Source organism: Siniperca chuatsi, linkage group LG20, assembly GCF_020085105.1.
Source record: "Siniperca chuatsi isolate FFG_IHB_CAS linkage group LG20, ASM2008510v1, whole genome shotgun sequence".
NCBI lineage: Eukaryota > Metazoa > Chordata > Actinopteri > Centrarchiformes > Sinipercidae > Siniperca > Siniperca chuatsi.
In genome coordinates, this window is record NC_058061.1 from 18,889,143 (window position 1) to 18,913,096 (window position 23,954).

The window sequence follows — 23,954 nt, forward strand, 5'->3', positions numbered from 1 at the left end:
AGGCTCTTAGTCTTGTTTCGGGAAAATTGGCACAATTACTGATACACATGTAGCCTTATTTGACCCTTGGGATACATTTTTTGATGTAGTTTCCCCAAACAGTTTGGCAATGATTCATAATGCCGGGAGGAAACATTGGCTCTGATTGTTCCCCTGCTGAGTTTTGCGTGGCAGATATGCCACATTCACCTTCGCAATCATTACATAATCAAATTTAGCCTTAGTGAAGCGAAGTTTGTACAGATGTTCTTTGTTGTGCAGCAGTTGCCGAATAGTCAGAGAAGCTGGTAATTGCAGGGTGACTGATTGATCACAGTTAGGAAAATCTCAGCTGGTGAAGTGACACATATATGCTCTGTTATCCCTCAACAAGTGCTGAGATTCCCTCGAACAAGGCACTTCAAACACAGCTGCTAGTGATGCTACTTAGTGGTCAGCAGTGTAACTTTGGTTGAATCCAACAACTGCTTTTTTTCCCATATTTTGCATTCGAACAGCACAGATGAAAAGCGTTAGGATAGCCATCCATCAGCCAAACCGTTATCTTTCTCCCCCTCCTTTGCTACCAGATCAGGCATTCCCAGGCTCATAATTCATATCTCATAATGGTCAAGATATGAATTATTGATGCTGGTTCGGCGGCTCCTTCCCAGATGGGGACGGGATCTTATCTCAGTGGCTTTTTCAGAAAAACATCACAGTTTCATTACAGCTCAAAACACCACAAATCATCTCAACAGAGCAAAGAAAACAGACATGTAGTGTACTGGAGTCGATGTGAGCTAATACTGAGGACGTAAGGAGGATAGTTAAGTAGGATGTAACAGGTAGTGTAGCCCTATAGATATATACCCTAGGCTGATAGATAAGCCAACTAGATAAATGATTGATAAATAATGGATGTTAGCATTGTCATGTCTTTTCACTTACTCTTGGATTACTTATTTATTGGGCATTTCCAAATGTCAGTTTATACAAGTCTTCTAGTTGCCTTTAATTGAGGCTAATGCCAGTTACTGTTGCTTGTAATCTGATTACATTACCCAAATTACATGTAATCAGTTACTGCCCTACTTTGTTAATCAAATCATGGAGGTTCATTATTTAAAGTGACTGTGTGCAAATGATTGCTAAATCAGAATCCGAATCAGCTTTATTGGCCAATATAATATAAAAACACCATAAAATGTCTGTATACAAGTCAACTGTTCTGGGTCTATAGATGATTAACGGCGTCGCAAACAGAGAAAAAACTAAATTCTTCCAGACAAAACTATGTTTTTTTCCCCCTGTACCTTTGCTTTTTTCATACTATTATTACATACTATGTATTATACTTTATACTTTTATTTGCCTCTTTTTGAGGCGCTCACAACTCATAGACATGCAACCTGTTTCATGGCTTTGTATTAAGGTTTTACAAGCAAAAGGTTTGGAACCACAGCCGTAGTCCTGTCTCTACTAAAAGACTACTAAGACTACACCTACATTAAACCCTCTAATTTGTAAAACTCGGTTTTCCTGTGAGCCTTTCCAGGTCGTTTTCATAAAGAACTCCACCCACAGTGAAATACCTGAACAACAGAAAAACGGCTCAGTCTCTTTTTCTTCAACAACCAAACTGCGCTTCACAGCCAACATCTGGAAAGGAGAGACTGGCTGACCAAACTGTTATTTTATGATCACGACATCATCTGACTAAATCAATATAAATACAGTTTAATGAGAAAAGCTGTGTGATCGACTATATTGGCATTTAAATTTACTTTCAGTACCCTCCAGTTCTCTGTGGTCACCTACTGTATACTGTGTTGTAATACGACTGAATTCACAATTTAGTTGTTCCCTTTTACATATTCTTCTGTTTCTAGTGTCATACAACTGAACGAGTATGAAATAATGATTTAATTGCAGCCCATAGACACCACCTGTTAACCAGCAGTCGATTCCAGTTCCATGAGTGAAAGTTAGAGGCGACAGAACGTAACTTCGCTGCCACACAGCCCAAATTCAGTCAGATACATCAATTATAAAATGTTTACTTCCCAGTCAAAAGCATCACAGACGTTTTGCATAGCTAGAAAAGCAATGGAAAGCTGAGGACCTCCAATATATCACATGAAATCCCTCTATTGTATTTGCAGGCTGACAGAGTAAACACAACAGTGACCTGGCAGTCCTCCCTCACCCCTGTCTGATCTCCCCATCACAAATACAGCATCCACTAAGCAGACAGAAATCCTGCTGTAATTGGTCTGAAAAAGCGGCAGCACTGCGTGTGCATTTTTTATGCTTAGTCATTCTTACTCTGCCCTTCCTTACCTTTTCCCCTCCTATCTTTTCTCTGCTCAGATGAGACCGCTGCGAGGCTGAGCTGGGAGCTTATACGGCAGGGTCCTCTGTAGCTCAGCAGCGCTGTGCTTCTGCCCTTCGCTAAGGACACACAAACGAGTTATTCCCCCCCCAGAGAGAAGCCTCAGCAGGCCTCTGAGGTGTGAGGAAGGTGTTTGTTGAACAGCAAAAACAGCAGGAACTATGATGAGATAGGAGGGGGTTTAGACTCCTATGGCAGCCCGCTCATGGCTTTCCAGACTATTTTTCAATGGGTTGGTTTTTTTTAGGGAAAGTTGGAGAAAACAAAAACTTCTCTGCATTTCTCGTTGCAACTCAGTGTCATGATAAAAACTGGTGTGAATAAGTGAGATATAGCCCTAGCCAATTAAAGCATTGGTAATGTGTTTGCTGTGAAAACTGAGGCTTTTTATTCTGAGGGTCCTACCTTTACACATATGGTTTAGGTTTTTTCATATGCCATTTATTAAGAAAATTCTATGTAAACTTTCATTTGTAGGCATACGTCTCCCAGCCAGAGCACACCTGCAGCATTCAACCTTTGTGACCTCCCCATGCGGTAAATGGACAGATACACGTCATGCTTAAAGCTAGCATTTTATACCATTGCTGTCCACTTTATTCCTATCCCTGTGATACCTTCCGTGAATCCTGGGTGCGACTTCCGGTTGCTCCTTTCACTGAACCAGCGCCTGCAAGAGTTAGCAGTATGCTACAGGCGTCTTCCCTTTTCTTAGAGCTTTTTTAGGACATAAATAATGTAGGAATCACAGCCTGTAACACCTTAAACACGATGCTGTGATCATACCTCTGCCTTCTACTACAGGGGGATGGGAGGACGAGAGTAGTAGCTTATAATGACTGTGCTGTACACCTCTATGAATATGACTTTAGTCAGCTGGTAGCCAAGCAGCTGATGAATGAGCCACTGAGGGTAAAGCATGAAGCAGCTGATGCCAATCAGCTAATGCAAGCGCGACTTCAGTGCTCTGCCTAAACTAATGCAATGCTCCATTTAAGCATACTACACTCTTGGAGACTGTATGATAGGACTCAAATGATTTATTATTCAAATATACTTAATGTATCAAAGAAAGGGAGTGTGGCTTTGCTTTACAAACCTTTTTTTTTTAAATGACACTCAACAAACAACATGCTGTTTGGGGTCAGTGGTTACAGGCATAATATGCAAAAAAAAAGAAAAGGAAATGTAAGTCTGTACAGTGGCAGACAGCAGGGTCTGTGTCAGGGTGCAAGATAAAATACAAGAGAGTTAAAGAGACATTTCAAGTGTTTGAATGGGAATCAGGAGGAAAGCATGAACACATGTCACTAGCACACTCAGTGATGATTACCGATTTCTCTCCAAAATGCAGCTATACACAGACACAATTCTCAGATTCAACTCAACAGATTCAAGTGGATTCCTTGATGTGTATACTCTATTTAATGTTCGCTCTTGCAAATACATTCTATCATTAAAAGTCAGCCTTTAGAAATGAAGAAAACCTTGATGATTTTCTTATAAAAGCCTTTTTTTTTTTTTTTTTACAAAGGCTGAAGTCAATCACAAGTTAAGCCAAATCTAAGACTGTAACTACTGCTGTACAAATAAAAGCCTGTGCTAGTGCCTCAGGGGTTTAGCTGAGACATGAGAGGGTCACAACCTCAGCTGTCTAGTCATTAACCCCCACCATGAGGCAGCCACTGACAGACTGATGTGTATACGTCCAGACACACAAAATTAACTGCTGCAGATGCAGAAAAGTGCCTGCGAATGCTCCCGGGCACAGGGGCTGCCATTGTATAAATGCCCCCGCATTCATTTCTCGTGCATCTGCCCTGCAGTAGCGCCACAGGCACTTCTTTCTTCAACTGTGTGCAGTCGAATCAAGCAAGCTCTGTTGTCTCTCCACCAAACGAGCCCCGTAACTCCTGCAAAACTTGACTTTTCTCTCAACAATTCCTCGGAGACAGAGCCAAGGTGCTGCAGCTCTTTAACAAACACGCCTCAAACAGCATAAGCACTGTGAAGAAAACAAAACAAAACAGCAGAGTCACACTACATCAGGAGTTTTCCACCTCCTGTTCGCTACGACATTCGCTGTGCATCGGCTGCTCACAGTAATCCTGTTGAGAAACATCTTCCACGTACATGTAGAGGAAGAAGCCCTGTGCGTGTGTGTCTGTGTGTGTGTGTGGTTAGTTAGTCATGCGGCCACAGTAATCTCTGTGAGTGCTGTCTGCTTCTCTGTAAGGCCTGACTCAGACAGCGATGACCTCACCGCCGAGTGGCTGGTTGTGTGTTTGTGTGTCAGCAGTGTAGGCGTGTATTTGCGCGTGTGTTGCTGGCAAAAAGGACATGTAACGGATTTTTAAAAAAGCAGGAGGTTTGATTTCTTCGCATCAAAGCGCCGTCTCTAGTGCTTTGTTGCTCGATCACAATCCAGAATGATTAAAAGATGAGTTGACATTTATAAAAAAATATTGCCTACTTCATCATTCGCCATGGGTTAAAAGAGATAAATCGAAGGGAGATTATCGTAGATGCCAGCAACACACTCAGGGAGCTCACATCATCTCTCTGCATGATAAAGAATCCCCACTCTTCCTTCCTTCCCTTCCTACTGTATCCCTCCTACCTCTCCTCCTCCATCACCTCTCCTCTGCTGCTCAGGCTCTGTGGCATCTCCATCCATGCTTTCTCCAGCCTCAAGAGGACAGAGAAATGCAAGAATAGTGTTTTGGGTTTTTTTGCTTCTCTCCCCCCCCCTTCTGTTTCTCCGCTGGCTCCCATACGACTCCCTTGAGTACTACACACTCTCACTGTGTGTGCATGTGTGTGTGTGTTCACATGGCTGCGGTGCACCACGCTGAGGGCCTCCTTGTGTGAGAAATGGAAGAGAGAGAGTGAGATGGAGAGAGAATGTGGTGACTTTGGAGTGTTGCCCGTTGAGGACATGGTACTCCCAGTCGCTCGTGGCCACGCACACGCTTTGCATGTTAACACGTGTGCACATACGTCGTACAATATACACACACATATTCCAACATCATGAACAGAGCCTGACTAATGCCCTGGCTGATGTTATAGGCTGATTTTAGCTTATCAAAGTTACATTGGCTTATACAGTACTGTATATCGGCAGAAGTGCCAAAGATCTGTTTGAGGTATTGTTTAGAGTTTAATTCTCAACTGTAAAAGTACATATATTTGTCACAACTCTTAAATAACCACATTAAAGGGATCCTTATCAAAAATGTTTATATTAGCTGTTTATGACGATGTAGTCCCTCATTCGTCCAGGAGTGTTCTATCGTAGAAAAGGTTTCAGTCGTAGTCATCTGGACACTGTTTTCAGAATCAAGACGTTTCGGCTCCCATCCGGAAGTCATTCTCAAGGTGCAGTCATTCGCGAGGTGAAGATTCTAAGTAGAGAGAAGAGTTGGTTTGAACGGGGTGTCAAGGAAGCCATTTTTGTGAAAAAAGAGAACCCCTCTTTGAACAGAAATGGTGGTCTGAGATTCAATCTGCCCAAAGTCTATCAGAGTGTATTATCACCTTGGTCACGCCAATCACATGCTAATCAGGTACTTAACAGTGATGAAGTAGATGCAGCCAGAAAACAATAGGCCTGATTACTGATTACTGGGCCATCTTGGGAACTATTAGGTCAGTTTCAGGTGAAACTAGCTATTAACAGATACTCAGGCAGATTCCTTCCTGAGGGCAGGGCTTATGTGACACAGAGTAGCTTAAATTTCTAGTTTCTGTTATGTAGGCGGGGCGGAGTGGGTTTTTTCCTGCTACACAGACTCTGTCTTTGGAGCGTGTGGTTGCGTGCCAGCTTCACTGTGTGCATATAGAGTTTTGCCAAGTGAAAATCCTTAGAATTTGATTGATTTATTTTAATGTGAAGTGTAAAAACACCGGCAAGGTTGCACTGCTGCGTTGCATTGCCTCTGGTACAATGTGGTATTTATTTTAATCCTTTTTAAACAGAGTTAAACACAGTTTTTTTTACACAGTTCTATGTAGTTTTTACCTGTTGGAGGGCTGCAAAGCCACGCGTAGAGAAAAAAAAAATAGACCAGCCGTGTAAAAGTAGAGATGAGCAGCGCGGGTGCACGCAGCTTCCGTGGCCAGTGTAGCAGCTTCAGTTGATTATACTGGATGCGCTCTGCGTGCTGCGGCAGACGTGTCACGTTGCGTCCGTGCCCCATTTTATTTCGGCCGTAAGAGTCTAATAGTGACGCTAGCAGCTCTGTGAGGCTGCACTTAGGTGGTGCTTTGAGCTGCTTGCTAATTTCAGCATGCTAACATGCTCACAGTGATAATGCTAAGATGCTGATGCTTAGCAGGTATAATATTTACCATGTTTACCATCTTAGCTTAGCATGTTAGCATGCTAACATATGCTAATTAGCACTAAACACAAAGTACAGCTGAGGCTGATGGGATTCATTAAGGAATTAAACCAACGTTTTGGAAAAAATAACATTTTGACCTGATTATGGTGCTAGATGAAACGTCAGGGGATCACCAAAATGATTACATTTAATTCTGAGTGGAACATGAATGTGTGTACCACATTTTGTGCCATCCATCTTGTAGATATTTCACTGGATAAATGAAAACTTTGACCTGCTGGTGGTATTAGAGGAAAAGTCAGGAGATCACCAAAGTCAGTAAGCTTCTACCAAATTTCGTGGCAATCCATCCAATAGTTGTTGAGATATTTCAGTCTGGACCAAAGTGGTGGACTGACTGACCGACTGATATTGCCATCCCTAGAGCCACAGCGCTATTAATCGACTAATTGACAAATAGTTTCAGCACTAGTAGCACTAGCACTGAGCTTAAATTTCCACCAATCAGATTATTTCTGCCTTCAGTGCAAAACTGCATGTTCATCTCTCTCTCTCCCTCATTTTCTGACACTACACTTTGTCACCGTCTCTGGCACACAGCATTTCCGACTTTGACAACTTCATTTGCATGGACAGAATCAAAGTCTACGTGTGATACAGTGACTCAAATGTACCTTTGCCGAACACCCACGGATGCTGCTGCTGAATCACGATGCAGAGAGAAAAACTTCTTCTTCTTTTTTTTTTTAAACCTTTTTTGCACATTCTGTCTGACTGCTGATGAGGCTGTTAGTTTTTCTAGCGCTGTAGTCGAAGTGTGTGTGTTCAGTCAGATGCTCATGTTGGCAAAAAGCAGCATATGGTCTGTTTAGAGATGATGCACAGGTTTGTGTGTGTGTGTGCATGCATGCCAGGATGTGTGTTTTTGTTCTTTTCTGTTTGTCTTGTCTTTTTAAAGTATAAAATATTGCATGGGCATACAAATGTGAGCATGTCTTTTTACGTGTGTGCATGGATGTTTGCGTATTTTGGAGTCTGGTGATGTAACTAACCTCATAACTACCTCGGCTGAGTTCTGATCAGATCTCAGGCGGTCTGTTTCCTGTCAGTAAGCTAAATAGGATTTCCCCACAATCGTATTTTGCTGGCCTGCTCTCCTTTATGAGCGGGGACACACTCAACCAGAGTCCCTTGTAATATTTGCTTCATTTACTTTGCTCCTATTACCTCTTAACAGCGCCAGCATCAGCACTTTCAGTATTTATTGCCTGAACCTTAAGCTGGTGTTCTCTTTGTTGCAGCGCTTTTATGACTTTTATGGAGATTTTCTCACCCCTCCTCCTTTATCTCTCCTCTATCTCTACCACCACTCTCTGTCACCCTCCTGCACTGCTTTGCCCAATTTCATTTCCTCCCTTCTCTCTTTCTCCCCAAACTCACTTCCCCTCCTTTCACCTCCGTGCTTGTTCTCCCTACGTCATCTCTCCCGGCTCTCCCTCCCTCTCTTTCGTTCTCTCTCTCTCTCTCTCTCTCTCTCTCCCTCCTGCAGAGCCAGACTGGGCGTCGCTGACTTTGGGTGTGTTTGTTTGCCAGGCCTGCTCGCTCCTTCACCGGAGCATCCCCCACATCAGCCGGGTCAAGTCTGTCCAGGACACGTGGGATGCCAGCGAGGTGGAGGTAGGGCAGTAACAGCAAACACAGATCGTACTCGCATTGCAAAATCCCCACTGAAATATATCAAAAACGTGTATGCATCCTAAATAAAACAGCACTTCCCCCTTCTCTCAGTGGACTGCTGACATTTGATATTTGACTTTACCCACCTTAGATGCTAAAAAATAATGGAGAGATGGAGAAGGAGTAGAGAATATAATACAGTAGGTGCAACAGAGGATCGCCTGGACAGTGACATGCAGAGAAACACCGTAGCAGCTGATGGAGTGAGAGAATTTTCCTAACAACTGAACTGTATAAGTTGCTGTGCTGAAATTTGTCAATAAAATCATATGATGGTATGGCGAACAAGTATTAACTTTGCATTAAGTTTATTATACTTATTTATTTTATTTTTAGTAACATATATCAACTCCAGCTCAGATTAAGGCATTAATTCTCTAGTTAAAAGTGGTTTTGACCTGGAGACAGACCTGGACCACTCAGGATTTTCATTCACACCTAAGAGAAAATGTTAAGCACAAGAAAATTGGTGAATGCGTCACCTTTTCTTAAATCACTCGCACATTCCACTTAAAGGAATAGATGGACATTTCTGGGAAGTATGCTGAACTCACTTTCTTGCTAAAAAAATTAGATGAAAAGATTGATACCACTCTCATATCTGTTTGGTAAGTATAAAGCTACAGCCAGCAGCCTGTTAGCTTAGCTTAGCATAAAGATTAGAAATAGCAAGCCTAGCTCTGTGCAATGGTAACAAAATCTGCCTACCACCTTTAGAGGTAAAGCTCACTAATTGACACGTTGTATCTCATTTGTTTAATCCGTACAAAAAAGTGTGTAAAAACGACATGTGATTTTATTATTTCTTGGGTTAGACCAGTTGCCAGGCAACCAGCAGAGACTCCAGGAGGTTACTGGTATCGATCTTCTCATTTAACTCTCAACATGTGAATAAGCGTATTTCCCAAAATGTCGAACTATTCCTTTAAGAACAAATCCATTCACACAAGTGGTTCTTGCATGAGGCCAAATATAATGACATAAACTGCATTTAGTTTGCATAATTAGTATGTGAATGGTATGAATGTGCATACAATGCAGACAAAAAATATTAATATTGAGCCCATGGTAACTACAGAGTCTAAAACTGTACTATTATTTTTTTGTTGCTATGAAACAACCCAGTCAGGGGGCATTTTCATAACAATATGACAGAAAATAAAGCAGGATGAAGGAAACATGTCACTGAAAGAAAGGCGACGTGATGGATTTTTGAAACCCGAAGCAGCTCTGCTTGCTGACACATTCTGTAGGTGCAGGTCTCATTAACTCAAACTGCTGGCTGCTGTTTATTTTTTGCACTGTACTTGTAGGTCAGTGATGGGAGAGAACAGTAGGTTACAACAGAAACAAAGGATCAGAGTTTTATCTGGCTTAATATAGCCAATATCAGTCAGTTAAAAAAAATGCTTTGATTGGCTGTGATACCAGCGTCTCAAGACATCTTTAGTCCTTGTGCAAGACCCTGACCCCGATCATTTCCTCACAGCGATCAATAAAGTATTATTCCATTAGTGAGACTGTTTACACTTTTCTGAGTTCTGTGCAAAATTGTAAACACAGAAATGCATAGTTTGAGGTTGTCATTTGTAAGAAATAGTCAAATATGTGCTTTTGCTCTGCTGAGCAAAGAGTGAAGTTGTCCCTTGAATGGACCATGTCAGTGCTTTAACACCACCACTGGGTGACAAAAAGGCCTTTGGGGGAGGTGATGCTGATATGAGTCATGAGGAAAAACGGGAGGTTGGAGGTGTGAGTAGATAATAATTGGGATGTAATGGGGATTTGACTTCAGTGGAGCGTGGGGAGATGGTATGAGGCAAATTGCAAGTAAGAGTATTAGATGATTGGATGACTGGATTTGATTGCAGTGTAGGAAAAAAGGGTAGTGAGCGCTTTGTGTTGTCTGTGTTAAATCTTCTGTAATTGCAGTACTGGGAGAGTTTAGGGGTGATTTTGAGATGCTAGAGTTTATTGTTGAGACTTCTGGAGCTGTCATGGTCCCACTCCAATAAAACAGCCACAATCCGAGGAGCCACTTTTGTCTAACAGCCACAACGATATTCACTTTATTAGCCGCACCTAGCTAATACTGGATAGGATTGTCTTGAGTTTAACAAGGTGCCACAAATGTCCCACAGGGGTCTTTCTTCATGTTGACTTACAGTGATAACGCCCCTAAGCTCCTACTGGTATTTCTGATATTTCCCTCTCATCCCAAAGGTCTCTGGGATGTGAAGACCGAAGGAAAGTCATTGTCAAGTCCTTGGAACTATCTTGAGATGAACTTTTCTTAAAATAAATAAGCATTTTATTCTGAAGAATAGCTTTATGGCTTGTGAAAGCAATTTAGAGCCTTAAGTAGCCTGGAAAGGAGCAGTTTCGAGAAGTAAAAACAATATAAAATGACAAGTGTTGAAAGGGTATTATCAGACAAACTAAGAACAATAAAATAATAAAACAAAAAATCAGTCAAGGGTACATTTCTGAAAAGATGGTATATACTTTAAACACAAAAAAAACCTTAAAATCAAGGACCTCATTTATCAAGCTTTTGTGCTTAAACCATGCATATACTCACTTCGACACACAACATCTGATTTGCTTAAGAATGTGTGTACATTTAGAACCACCCCTGACTTGCACACCAACAACCGCCTAGTGGTACACAGGTGTAATCGCAGGGAAACCAATTCCTAAATTACAGACAGACAATCCCCAACTTTACTGTCAACTGTGAAAGCAGAATTGATTGTCTTGTTTTTATTTGGAAAACAAAGTAATCCAGTGAAATGATGCCATTAATGCCTGTATTTAGTCTTGTTTCTTGCACCACTGAGCACCTGAGGCTTCTTAAATGAGGTCCAGAGGATCTGTTAATGACATATTTGGGTAGCAGTCATTTTAATTGATTTGATTTTGTGGAAATGTTGGGTTCACAGCTATGAGAAGTTAATAGAGAGAAAATGTGACATTATAAATTAGCAAGCAAAACCATGTCATTGTATGGTAGGGAGAGCTTAACCAATTGTGCACAGTTGCCAAAAATCAGACTTATGTGGTCTCATTTGCTGTTGCCATGTAAATCATGTTATCATGAAGATTTGGTTATTTTATTGAACAGTAACTGAATGTCATGCTATGCAGATGCTTGCAACTCACTGACTGGAATAGTGAGCACTTTACATAAAGGGAAGGCATACCTAATAAAATGGATACTGAGCAGAGGTGGTTATGCAAAATGTTCCAGATCTTTTGCATTGATGATACTGATATCATGTTCTAAATGTCACTTCCGAGGTGTCAAATGCATCACATTTTGGCAGCAGTTATGTCACGTTAATTTCCGTGATTCGGTTGAATTTTATTGACTGTCACAATAAAACGACACAGTGCTGCATCCCTTCAAGAGCCCCTCAGAGGATAAGAGAGGCGTGTTGAGGGATTCAGCCAGCTGGATTGGACTCAGGGATTATCCTTGGATGAAACGCACAATTGAGGGAACGAGGGCAGAAGGCAAATTAATCCCATAGCAATGCCGGGGCCTCATTGTCAACTGAAGAAGTTCTGTCATACATAAGATTTTCAGCTGTTGTTGTCTCATTTAAAGTTTAATGTTATTTTCTTTTTCCCATTGTAGTTTTGTTGTCATCTCTAGGTCTTATTTCCTTGAAATGTCATGGCTGCTGTTATTTGGATCTGTTCTATCTATTCTATTGAAATGAATATTCAACTGTGAACAGTATTTAGATGACCAGGTTGTGTTGTCCTGTCTCCCTCTCAGTTGATGGCTGCTATGGGAAACAATGCAGCCAAGGCCAAATATGAGCAGAAGGTTCCTGCTTTCTACTACAGACCAACACACACTGACTGCAAGTAAGTACTCAGTTCTTTCAGTTGTGACTTTCAAAACACAAATAGCCTACTGGAGGTGCAGCCCTGTATCATATGTAACTCAGTCCCAGTATGATTTTTATACAAGCAGTTTATGTCTGTTGTCTGAAAAGAGAAAATATGTGCTAACTGAATCAGCCTACTTGCTAGTGAGCTAACAGACAACACTTTGCTTAGGCTATCTGAGCTGACTCCCCGTACTACTAGTATTTTGAAGCACAGACTAGTGTTAGAGATAGTAACTTATAGTACAATCAATTTAGTGCCAAACCTACCTCATAACAGTATTCACTTCACAACTATCTCCTTTTTTCCCCCATGGTTATTAAATATTTTGGCAGTTCTCTACTGAACTTCCATAATGGCACCGATATCACTTAGTGTTAAAGGTCAGTGTTTGTGTGTTATTGTGTAATATAACCTTTATTGACCAAAATAGCAGAGGTGACTTTCAAGTTATATTTTGACAACTGTTACCTCCTTTATAAATAGTAAAAAATATAGAGAGTGGTGTGTCCTTTTTGGGCGTTATGGCTAACAGGAGCTAGCTGGCTACAGCTAGGCTGCATGACTGCCTTTTTCATGGAAGACATTTTACCATGTATTTCATGGTATGAGCACAGGTGTAAATAATAAAATGAATGATGGCTGAATAGAACAAAGCCATTGTTAATATTATAAGTAACAACTGTGCTTTTCCTACTCTGACTAGTCAAAATGTCTGCTGTGAAAAAGGTCTATAGAGCATAGTTGCAAGACAGCTGACTATGGCGTTGTCTCAGTCTTGCTGCCAGTTTGTTCCAGTGATCAACCCACGGTACTGCAACAAAAATCCCCTGCGGCTCAAAAAGCATTTTACCAGACCACCACTTCACAACTTGTCTGAGTGGCAAATGGGATGGGAGTGGTGCTCCAAAAGTACGTAAAACTATGAAAATAAATTTCATGATAGTGAGTTGACTTTTATAATTTGCTGAATTTGTTGTTTGTTTGTTGAAGTTGTTGATTTTTCTGACTTTATTTTATTTATATTAGGGCTGTCACGACATCAAATTTTTACTACACGATTATCGTTGCCAAAATAATTCACAATAACGATATTATCGCAATATTCAGTGGTGTGAAAAAGTGTTTGCCCCCTTCCTGATTTCTTATTTTTTTGCATGTTTGTCCCACTTAAATGTTTCAGTCAAAGTCCTGACCTGAATCCTATTGAGATGCTGTGGCATGACCTTAAAAGGCAGTTCATGCTCGAAAACCCTCCAATGTGGCTGAATTACAACAATTCTGCAAAGATGATTGGGCCAAAATTCCTCCACAGCGCTGTGAAAGACTGATTACAAGTTATCGCAAACGCTTGATTGCAGTTGTTGCTGCTAAGGGTGGCCCAACCAGTTATTAGGTTTAGGGGGCAATCACTATTTCACAGAGGGCCATGTAGGTTTGAATTTTGTTTTCCCTTAATAATAACAACCTTTATTTAAAAACTGCATTTTGTGTTTACTCGTGTTATCTTTGACTATAATATTATAATATTTAAATTAGTTTGATGATCTGAAACATTTAAGTGTGACAAACATGCAAAAATATAAGAAATCAGGAAGGGGGCAAACACTTTTTCACACCACTGTATATATATATGTAAAATTTGAAAATAAAAAATAAATAATGCAATCAAATTCATCTTTAACTTTGTTTATTGTCTTTACTTTACCAACATGCGGAAATTATAATTTTTGGCGGACGTGTTCTCAAACAGTTGCCTGATTACACATCCAGCACACACAGAGCAAAATTATCATTCACTTGGAGGTTTGGTTCCTGGGCCTTGTTGAGCTCCACAGTCCTCTACCCACACTGCCTGCAACTGAATGTGATAAGAAAATGCTGAATGCAGAGGCAGTTACACTGCATGCTAAGAAGTGTTAAAGTGATGCAAACACCATGTTGTGCAGTGGGACGTTGTTACTGTAAATGAATATAGTACACTGTTTCACACCTCTGACTGTGTAGGCCAATATCACTTAAATATCACTTCCTCTTCCTATTTGTGTTGTTTTAGAACTATGAATCACCGTGGATTAATTAAGCTTCAGCTTTTTTGACAACATCAAAGTTCTGTAAGCATACATTTGAATATGTTTGTTTGTACCAGCAAACATATATTTTTGAATCTCAGAGAATACTTCAATTTTTTCTTCTTTTCTACCTTTTCCTACTTCATACTTGGTTTTATAAGCTGAGTTAGTGACACTTCTGTTTGTCTTGGACATTTTAGGCTTGTCCATCCATCTCTCTCTGTGTCTGCCTCCCTCCAACAGAATTTGATTAAAATAGACACTATGAAAGGTAGAGCGAGAGAAAGCTCAGATGAGAGAGAAGGGACTTTCTCAGTGTCTGTGCCATGGTATCTGTGTTCACTCACTCTATTCCCCTGAGAACCACAGGGTTTAGTGTTTAAGATTCAGTGTCACTATAGAAGGTGTCATTCGAAGAAAAAGAGTACGACATCTTACCTCTTGATGCTGATAGAACGGCTGTTTTATTTCAACTCAAGAAAGAAGAGGAACAAATAAAGGGAGAAAGGAGAGAAGGAGAGGATGAAAGCAGTTTGGAGCCTGAAGGGGGGACTGAAAGGTTGAGAAAGGTAGAGAAGGAAACACGATGAGAGAGATTGTTGGCATGGTGATGTGCTGACTGTTGCCATTTGTTTCTCCTCACACAGAAGAGGAATAAAGTCTAAACTTGAGATTGCTTCCTTTATATAAAGCTTTTGGTAGAAACTGCAGAAACAAAGGCGTGATCGTGTTCGACACTGAATGCTTTATGTTTCAATGCGATACACACAGTATATGTGAGTGTTGTAGAACATAAGCTAATGGGCTATTCCATTATTCATTTTAATCAAGGTTAGGTAAGAAACTTAAAGTAACAACAGGAATAGTGTTCAAAATTAAAAAAGCATGTTTAATGCTCTGCCACTGTAATTTTAATAGTTCATCATTTTTGGAAATACACTTTTTTGCTTTCTGGCTGAGAGTTGATGAGAAGATCGATACCACTCACATATGTGTGTGTTAAATATGAAGTTACAGCCAGCAGCCACTTAGCTTAGCCTAGCCTAAAGACTGGAAACAGTTTGAAATAGCTAGCCTGACGCTGTTCAAAGGTAAAAACATCCATCAAAAGCACTGCTAAAACCCACTAATTAGCCCGTTATATATTGTTTAATCCATACAAAAACCTACCCTTTGTGGTTTTACAAGGGAATCATGTGCCAGACTAATTCTTGGCCAGGAGCAGTAACTTCCTGGAGTCTCTGTTGGTTGCCTCACGGTGGCGACAAGACTTCAGGAAGTTATTGCCCCTGGCCACATTTGGACAGAGCCGGGCTAGCTGTTTACCACTCTCATATCTGTCCAGTAAATACAGTATAAGGATAGCTTAGCTTAGCTTAGCTTAGCGTAAAGACTGGAAACAGGGGGATTGATCTTCTCATCTAACTCTTGGTAAGAAAGCGAAAACGTGTGTTTCTCTATTCCTTTATATAGATAAGCTAATAAATCAATACATTCTTATATGTATACATAATTAGGTGTGATTTAATCGTCACATGTTCTTTGTAGTTGCTTACAAAAATTGCAATAAATTGTGTTTTTTTTATTTAGACTACCAGCAGCTGAGACTTGCTCATGGTCATCATCAGTCTGTGGTCAAAAGTGCATTTGTACTTCTACAAATGGTACAAATGAAATTGATACACTCACAACTACTATTTGGTCAGGGTACTTACTGTAGGTCAAAATATAAATGTTTATTGATGCTGTATTATTATTTTTGTGTAGTGAAAAGTCATACCATGTAGAAAAGGTTTCATACTGTATGTGTGTAGATCAGGGCAGTTAGAGAATATGTAAGTGATGTGAAAACTAACTGGTGTGTTTTTCCATGTCTCCAGGCTGCTGAGAGAGCAGTGGATCAGAGCCAAGTACGAGAGGAATGAGTTTGAGTTTATCGAAAAACAGGAGCCTTACTCTGCAGGTGCGTGCATGCTGACATGTTTGTGTTATGCTTGTGAAGACCCTCATCCAAGCTGATTGTTTTTCACGCTTAAACTGATTAGTACCCCCTCTGACTGAAATAAGACATGGCCACACAACTTGAATGTTTAGTGATGACCTGTACATAGACATACTTGGTCTCAGCTATGTAAAAAACACTATTAAAGAAATAGTTTGCCATTTTTGTAAATACACGTATTCACTTTCTTTGCCGAGAGCTAGACGAGAAGATTCCACTCTCATGTTTGTACGGTAAATATGAAGCTACAGCCAGGGGACAGTGCCTACCAGCACCACTAAAGCTCACTAATTAACATAATATCTTCTACATTGAATCCTTGTAAACACAGAAGTGTTAAAAAGTTGTGGTTATATGGGGGGTTATGTGTTGAACTATTTTTTGAGTGGGGCAGTGACTTCTTGGAGTCTCCGCTGGTTGCCTTGAAACATCACAGTGATGACAAGACTCCAGGAAGTCACTGTCCCCGGCCAAAATATGGTCCAGTGCCAGGCTAGCTGTATCCCCCTGCTTTCAGTCTTCATGCTTAGCAAAGGTAAGCTAACCATCTCATGGATGTAGCTTCATATTGACTGGATAGAGTGGTATCAATCTTCTCATCTAACTCTGGGCAATAAAGAGAATAGATCTATTTCCCAAAATGTGAAAGGCAGCTTTGAAAGAAAAATGTTAAAATGTCATGTTAATGCTCAGCATTCAGAGAAAGCCTTAAAAACACCTCTGCGACACTGAAGTCTAAGCTAACCTTATCGAGTGAAGACCAGCAAAATATCCTCACTCATCCTTTCATCTCCACCACTTGCCTTATTACTAAAAAACTGCAACTTCCACCAATATGTGGGCAACTGGGCAGTTCAGTTTTTATGCTAAAAACATTGCTAGCACATAGCAGTGTTTTCATTATACATTTTGCATACTGCATTGCATATTGCATTCGATTTGTCTGAAAGGTGCTATATAAATAAAGTTGGATTGATTGATTGAAACCACTTCCGTTATATTTAAGCAGGGGCACAATTGTCACTGCCTGTGAATAGAGCTGACATTAAAACAGTGTGTATTTGGTTGGTTTCGAGTGTGTGTGTGGGAAGGGGGGAGGATGAGTGCACAGTATTTGTGTGTAGGGGACATGTGTGTCTACTCATATACGTTTCATGTCTTGTTGAAGATGGAGCTTTGTGATTGGCTTGCAGTGACTTCATCCGTTTATTGTTACAGTAGAGAACCATACGCGCACACACATGCACACGGAGTGTAACAATATGAGTCATTCAATCTCCAGTCGTGCATTCATGCTCTCATTGCATGACATCTGCATATATACAGCAGGTAAAATAAGTATTGAACTTTTTCCCTGTGTCATTTAACAATATTATACATAATCTACAGACATCTATGGTTAGATTTCTTTGCATGTGTGGATTGCATGGGTTGTTACCAACATCTGGTGAAAATTTCATGCACCTTTAGCACCTTTAGAAATATATTTACTGAGAAAAATGATGACGTGTTCAATACTTATTTTACCTGCTGTATATGTGTGGTGTGTGTGTGTTGGCTGAAATTGACTATTGGCAGTAACCTGGCCTCCACAGCGGCCGACGTTATTATTGATCCAGTATGCAAAGGATAGGAGGAAGAAAAAGAGTGTCAGGGAAGGAGGCGAGGGTGGGGACAAGGAGGTCTATTGATCGATGAGGTAATGCCAGTGTAGGTGAATGTTTCATGTCAGAAAGTCGCAGCCACAAAGACACACACACACACACACAAAGATGGAGCAGAATGAGTACAGAGGACACAAAGACAGAAGAGAGGTAATCAATGGCAGGGGGCATTGAATAAGGAGAATGTGAAAGAGAGCAGAAGGGTGAAGAAGTTGTGTATGAACATGAAAATTAGGCATGTGAAGGATTAAATTGTGATACAAGGAATATTATGTACATACTGTACAGGAGATTTTGGCTTTTGATGCTCTTTAACCACATCAGCCCTGTAGACTGCTTAGGAGGTCCATCAGTACAAACTCACGTTGTATCAACGAGCACTGAGCAAACATAATTTTACTTTAAAGCTGCACTAATAAATATTTTCTTATTAACAATGGTTCAAATGACTACATGTCAAAGGGGTCGCTCTTAGTGACAAACTTAGAGAATTATCACCTAACTCTGCAGTTCCCATTAACCCTACAGAGCACTTTAATGTCTTTTAGCTTATTGTTTTGGTTTTAGGGCCCACAGTTAACTGTTTTGATTGACTCTCACTGCTCTCATTAGTGTCTCTCATTCTAGCTGCGGCAGGCCGGTGTTTTCAGCGAAGAAACCTCAGATAAATCCACTGTGCACTACCTGCCCAGCACCAAACAGCACACAGACAAAGTTAGCGATTATCTGGTGAACACAGCAAAGCATTTAGCAGCTAAAAGGCCATAAATCGCCCTCAGGAGTTAAAAGAGAGCTAAAAAGGACTTACATTCACCAAGTGGCCAGAGACACAACTTCAAATAAATGCTAATGTTGCTATGTGTCTGCTGTATGTGTAAATAGGCAACTGTTTGCTAACATGCTAGCTTTACAAGGTTATAACATGTCAGTGTGTTTACAGCTTGTTCTGATACCCCCAAGTGGCAAGAACATAAAAAAGTAATACTGTGTTAAGTCCTAGTTAGTGGTAATTAGCCTTGCAAATACAGGAGTTTTTGTTTTATTTGTCCAGGTTTTGAGAAATCTGTCTGTGAGATTTCTGCCTTCACACCAATACAATGGAGGTGAATACAGTTTTGTTTGTGGTACTCACAGCATTGAAAATGTATATTAAAAAAATGTATATATATCTTTCCTGGAACAATATCCGAATTACTGGATGGATAATCCATGGACCTCACAGTGAATAGTTTTCAGTAGAGCTACTTTCCACCATAGAAATAGTACCTAAAAAAAACTGTACAAAATAGTCAGGTCTGTTAACAAAGAAGCAGATGTCTCAAAACCTGAGAAAATGAAACAAAAACTATCAACATGGTTGGATACCACTTAAGGTGTTGTATTTTGGGTGAACCAACCCTTTAATATCCTGTTACTTAATTGATCTCCCCTCTAATCCCTTTCTTCCCCTTTTATACACATGAGAAATCTTTCTTCTAAATGTTATTATTGAATTCATTTTATTCTGTACATTTCTATGTAATCATGCAAGGCAAACTAACTCCTCTTTCATCCCTTACTTGTCATTTTCAGTGTAAGTTTATTCCAAAACTGGTGCTCAATATAAAACACTCTGGATAACATCATCAGTCAAATGGCTGAAATGTAAATGAGCCCTTCCTTTGGAGTGCCACCTGATTATGCTTAGACACCTTCCTCCCATTAAGCCACAAAAATAGATTCAGATTAAAAAGAAAACACTTCACAGCATGACCAAAATAGAGGAGAAAAGAGAGAAATGTAGGCAGTGTAGACGGACCGTTTTACCAAAATAGACTTAAGAAGAAGAAGACTTTACAGGCTATAAATAGAACAGCATATCATTAAGGATCAAAAGGATGTTCTTTGGTACAGAGACAACAAAATCTCTCTGTGTGCTGTCTCATGCTGTATTTCCTTCTAAATCCTTCCCTCCTTCCCTCTGTCTGTTTGCCTCTTGGATGTTATGTTTTCTCTCTCTCCGTCTCCTTTTCTTTCCTCCTCATCTAAATGAGATTTTAAACGATCTTTGATTTCTGCTTAACTGAAGTATCGTCTTACACCAACCAGTTACAACATCTCACCATTACTGATATATATGCCTCCTCCGTTTAATCTCTCATCTGCTCTGATGGCTTTTTGATACCAGCCTCCCACCACACACACTTTTTTTTTCTTCTCTCTGCCCAGGGTACAGAGAGGGGTTTCTATGGAAACGAGGAAGAGACAACGGTCAGTTTCTCAGCCGAAAGTTCATCCTGTCGGAGAGGGAGGGAGCGCTAAAATACTTCAACAAGCAGGATGTAAGCAAGATGATGCAGCTGATTTTAAAGGGTTTACCATAGTAACATTTCACTTTGGTAAAAGCCAGCAATACTCAGGAATATGAGACCTTGACTATGTCCAATTTGTTGTTCATGTCTTCCTCCACCAAGGCCAGGGATCCCAAAGCGGTGATGAAAATTGAGACCCTAAATGCCACCTTCCAACCGGCCAAAATTGGCAACCCCTGCGGCCTGCAGATCACCTACCTGAAAGACAACAGCACAAGGAACATCTTTGTCTACCACAGTGATGCTAAGGTACACTGTCAAACACTTATTTGCACACATGAATTCTATTAATGCATACATTGCTCTTTAAAAAAAAAAATTCTTAAGTGTTTCCTGCAATGCAATGCTTCATGTGAAGTCTTATATTACAGTAATATAGGGCACTAATACAGGCTTAGTAGTATAATATGCATGCTGTCTGCTTTACTAAACACACTTGGACTTGGAAGTGTCCCTTCAATTCATTTCCTTTGGGCTTTTTTCTGTACTCATTTGTAGTATCAGTGGCTTCAGTAGCTATAGTTCAGTCAGAAAGCATTTGGATAGTGACACATTTTGTGTTGTTTTCGCTCAGAGACAATGATTATGAGGGTAAAGTGCTGACTTTTAGCGTTAATTCAAAGGTGGCAGGGGGGATATTATCGTCACTCCCCACTCCCTGCTGTACTGACCATGGTGCTTCTTTGTGGGGAGCCATGAGGTCAGAGCTTAGACACCAAATGTCAACGATTCTACATTCACATATGAATCTATTCCACATGAGTTCGCTGACTGAAATACAGATAAATCCATCTTTTATTCTTTGTTTTATCCTTGTATCTATAGTAAAGCAGTGGTTAAAGTATTTTATGTTGTTTAGTTCGTAAGGTCAACAGCAGACCTTTAGGAAATTATTCATAAATGCTATGGTAACATTTCATTTTATGGGTCCCATAATTTCCATATAATTTCCTATGAATTTTCGTGGAAGAAACTATGTAATTTGGTACTAAGGAAATAGAGACAGCTGTTTTGAGCCAATACAATAAGTACCCAGTAATTTATTTTAGTTTTTAAGAAAGAGCAAGGAATTAATATTAATTGCATAGTAGATTTTATAAACAGTTATTCATTTATAGAGACTTTTCTTTAAACAAGTGCTTGAATCCTCTTGACTGGAAAAAAACTGACAGAGATCCATGTAAATCTAGATAATTAACCATTTATTATTGTAAACTTTATTCTCTGTATTTGCTGAATTTTATACCTGCCTGTAGAATCATTTTACATTTTTGCATGTTCAACTGACTTAAAGCAGGTTACACCAGCAACTGTAATTCATAAACATTTCCTTTAAGTATCACCAAATGACAGTCGTTTCCAGGAACCTTCCTAAAAATAATTTCCTTTCAAGGAAACTGTAGGACTATTACGAGAACTATCGGACTTTGCCCTGATTTTCCATTTAAACTCTCGCCAACTCTCACCTCTATGTGTGTGTGTGTGTGTGTGTGTGTGTGTGTGTGTGTGTGTGCGCGCGCGCTCTCCGTCTCTCCAGAAAGAGAGAGAGAGAGAGAGAGAGAGAGTCCATCAGAAATGAGAAGATTATCTAGAAGAAAGAGGCAGCTACTAATAGTCATTCAGGAGAGTGAGTGGACCCTGAGACAGAAATAGCGCTGCTCCCTCTGCTGGCTGAGTGCTGTTACTGAAGGCTGTGACAGAAAGAGTTCATTGGGTTCATTCAGTGTCACTGTCACTCTTATTCTATGAGGGAGTTATCGACAGCACTGCAGCATCCACACAGCGCAGATGCCTTTGACTGCACCTTACTGTGTAAAGATACCTTCACTGGCATGAGAGAAAAAACTGTTCAAACACCACATTATTCTATCAGAACCCGAAATACATACTGTGAATAGATACTGTGTGAATTCCAGCAGGACATGTTGTCACTGAGGGTGTTTGTTTTTTACAGGAGATGGTCGACTGGTTCAATGCTATCAGAGCGGCCAGGTTCCACTACCTACAGGTGGCCTTCCCTGGAGCAAGTGACGAGGAGGTGAGGATGACTGATTTAATCACACAACACACTGTTATGGAGCTTGTTGTCGAGAAAATTATTGTCAAAGGTGTCTATCACGATGCATTCTTAAACCAAGAATGTAACATCAGGAATTATGCAATTTTCAGTGTTTGTGTGTAGTGCAGCTATTGATTGTCACCAGATTTTATGAATTATTCAGTTGCTGTAAGACATATGACTTTTAGGGGTTGACCTTTGAATTTTTTTGTCACTTCAAATTGAAAAAAAACTAGTAAAAGTAATCTTAATTGTAGTACTTTATGTGACAAGTATTATTATTAATATTACATTCATGCTTTTATTTCATGGGATTCTCTATTGTCTTGTCTTCTCCAGCTGGTGCCCAAACTGACCCGAAACTTCATGAAGGAAGGCTTTATGGAGAAAACAGGTCCAAAGGTTTGTGATGTGGTTATACTCACTGGATCTTACCATCCCTCTAAAGTGAAATCAGTTACAGTTACATTTGCCCAAATCCGACCAAAGTGTCTGCAGGTTAAGTATAGTACAATGGTTTCCAACTCTTTTTGCCTTGTGATCACTTAAAATGAAGCAATGTCTACTTGCAACCCCTCAACACATTGCATTGAGTGATTTCTCCGTCTTTATTTGAATAATTTTAGATAAATTAATGTGAGTAGTTGAGGCCTATAAACGTAAAACAATCTGATATTTCACAAGAAAATGCACAAAGGCATTAGTCACAAAAAAATTCCAAATTATATCAGATACATTGTTTATCATAACCCCTCAGATTTATCTTGTGACCAACCCCCAGTTTGGTAACCATTGCTATATAGTATACTATATACTATAGCTAGTATATTATATGCTAGCTAAAGCCTTTATGTCTTTATTTTATTTTAATGCTCATTTTAGTGGCCAAGCGTTCTTAGGTTTAATTCTTACCTAACCTAACAAAAAGGTACGGATTCAGTTTGTTGACTCTTGCAGACACCCTGTAGACCTATTATGACAAGTCACTGACTCCCTTTTGTTTTTTTTTTCTTCAAAATTGAATTGTTTCTCTTGCTCTACCACAGCACACAGAGGGCTTCAAGAAGAGGTGGTTTACTATGGATGACAGGAGACTCATGTACTTCAAAGATCCTCTGGTAAGAAGAGACCTGTGCGCTCATGACCTTTCCTATTGTTCTGACTGATCACTGTTCACAAGACTTCCTCTCTCTCTTATTCTGTCTCCCAGGATGCCTACGCCCGTGGTGAGGTGTTCATTGGCAGTAAGGAGAACAGCTACACTGTTCTGGCCGGCTTGCCCCCCTCCACACAGGGCTACCACTGGAACAACGGTATCACCATCGTAACGCCAGACAGGAAGTTCCTATTTGCCTGTGAGACTGAGGCCGAGCAGCGGGATTGGATAGCTGCCTTCCAGAGGGTCATCAATCGACCAATGAGGCCGCAAGAATATGCAGGTTCGGA

General features: G+C 40.2%; 1 protein-coding gene across 3 annotated transcripts in view; it reads left to right on the forward strand.

Annotated features, from left to right (window-relative positions):
• The window catches only part of LOC122867387 (arf-GAP with dual PH domain-containing protein 1-like), a 47,573-nt gene that overhangs the window by 2,211 nt on the left and 21,408 nt on the right, over nucleotides 1-23,954 (forward strand). The window contains exons 1-10 of one of the 3 annotated variants that reach the window (XM_044178111.1): nucleotides 8,267-8,400; nucleotides 8,552-8,663; nucleotides 12,245-12,336; nucleotides 16,313-16,395; nucleotides 20,307-20,419; nucleotides 20,552-20,698; nucleotides 22,404-22,487; nucleotides 22,848-22,910; nucleotides 23,555-23,626; nucleotides 23,719-23,947. In XM_044178111.1, coding sequence (XP_044034046.1) covers nucleotides 8,565-8,663; nucleotides 12,245-12,336; nucleotides 16,313-16,395; nucleotides 20,307-20,419; nucleotides 20,552-20,698; nucleotides 22,404-22,487; nucleotides 22,848-22,910; nucleotides 23,555-23,626; nucleotides 23,719-23,947 — 982 coding nt within the window. In that variant the 5' untranslated portion in view covers nucleotides 8,267-8,400; nucleotides 8,552-8,564. Of the gene's footprint in view, nucleotides 1-8,266; nucleotides 8,401-8,551; nucleotides 8,664-12,244; nucleotides 12,337-16,022; nucleotides 16,097-16,312; nucleotides 16,396-20,306; nucleotides 20,420-20,551; nucleotides 20,699-22,403; nucleotides 22,488-22,847; nucleotides 22,911-23,554; nucleotides 23,627-23,718; nucleotides 23,948-23,954 lie in introns of those variants that run through there. The other 2 variants (XM_044178110.1, XM_044178112.1) reach the window with 2 other exon arrangements.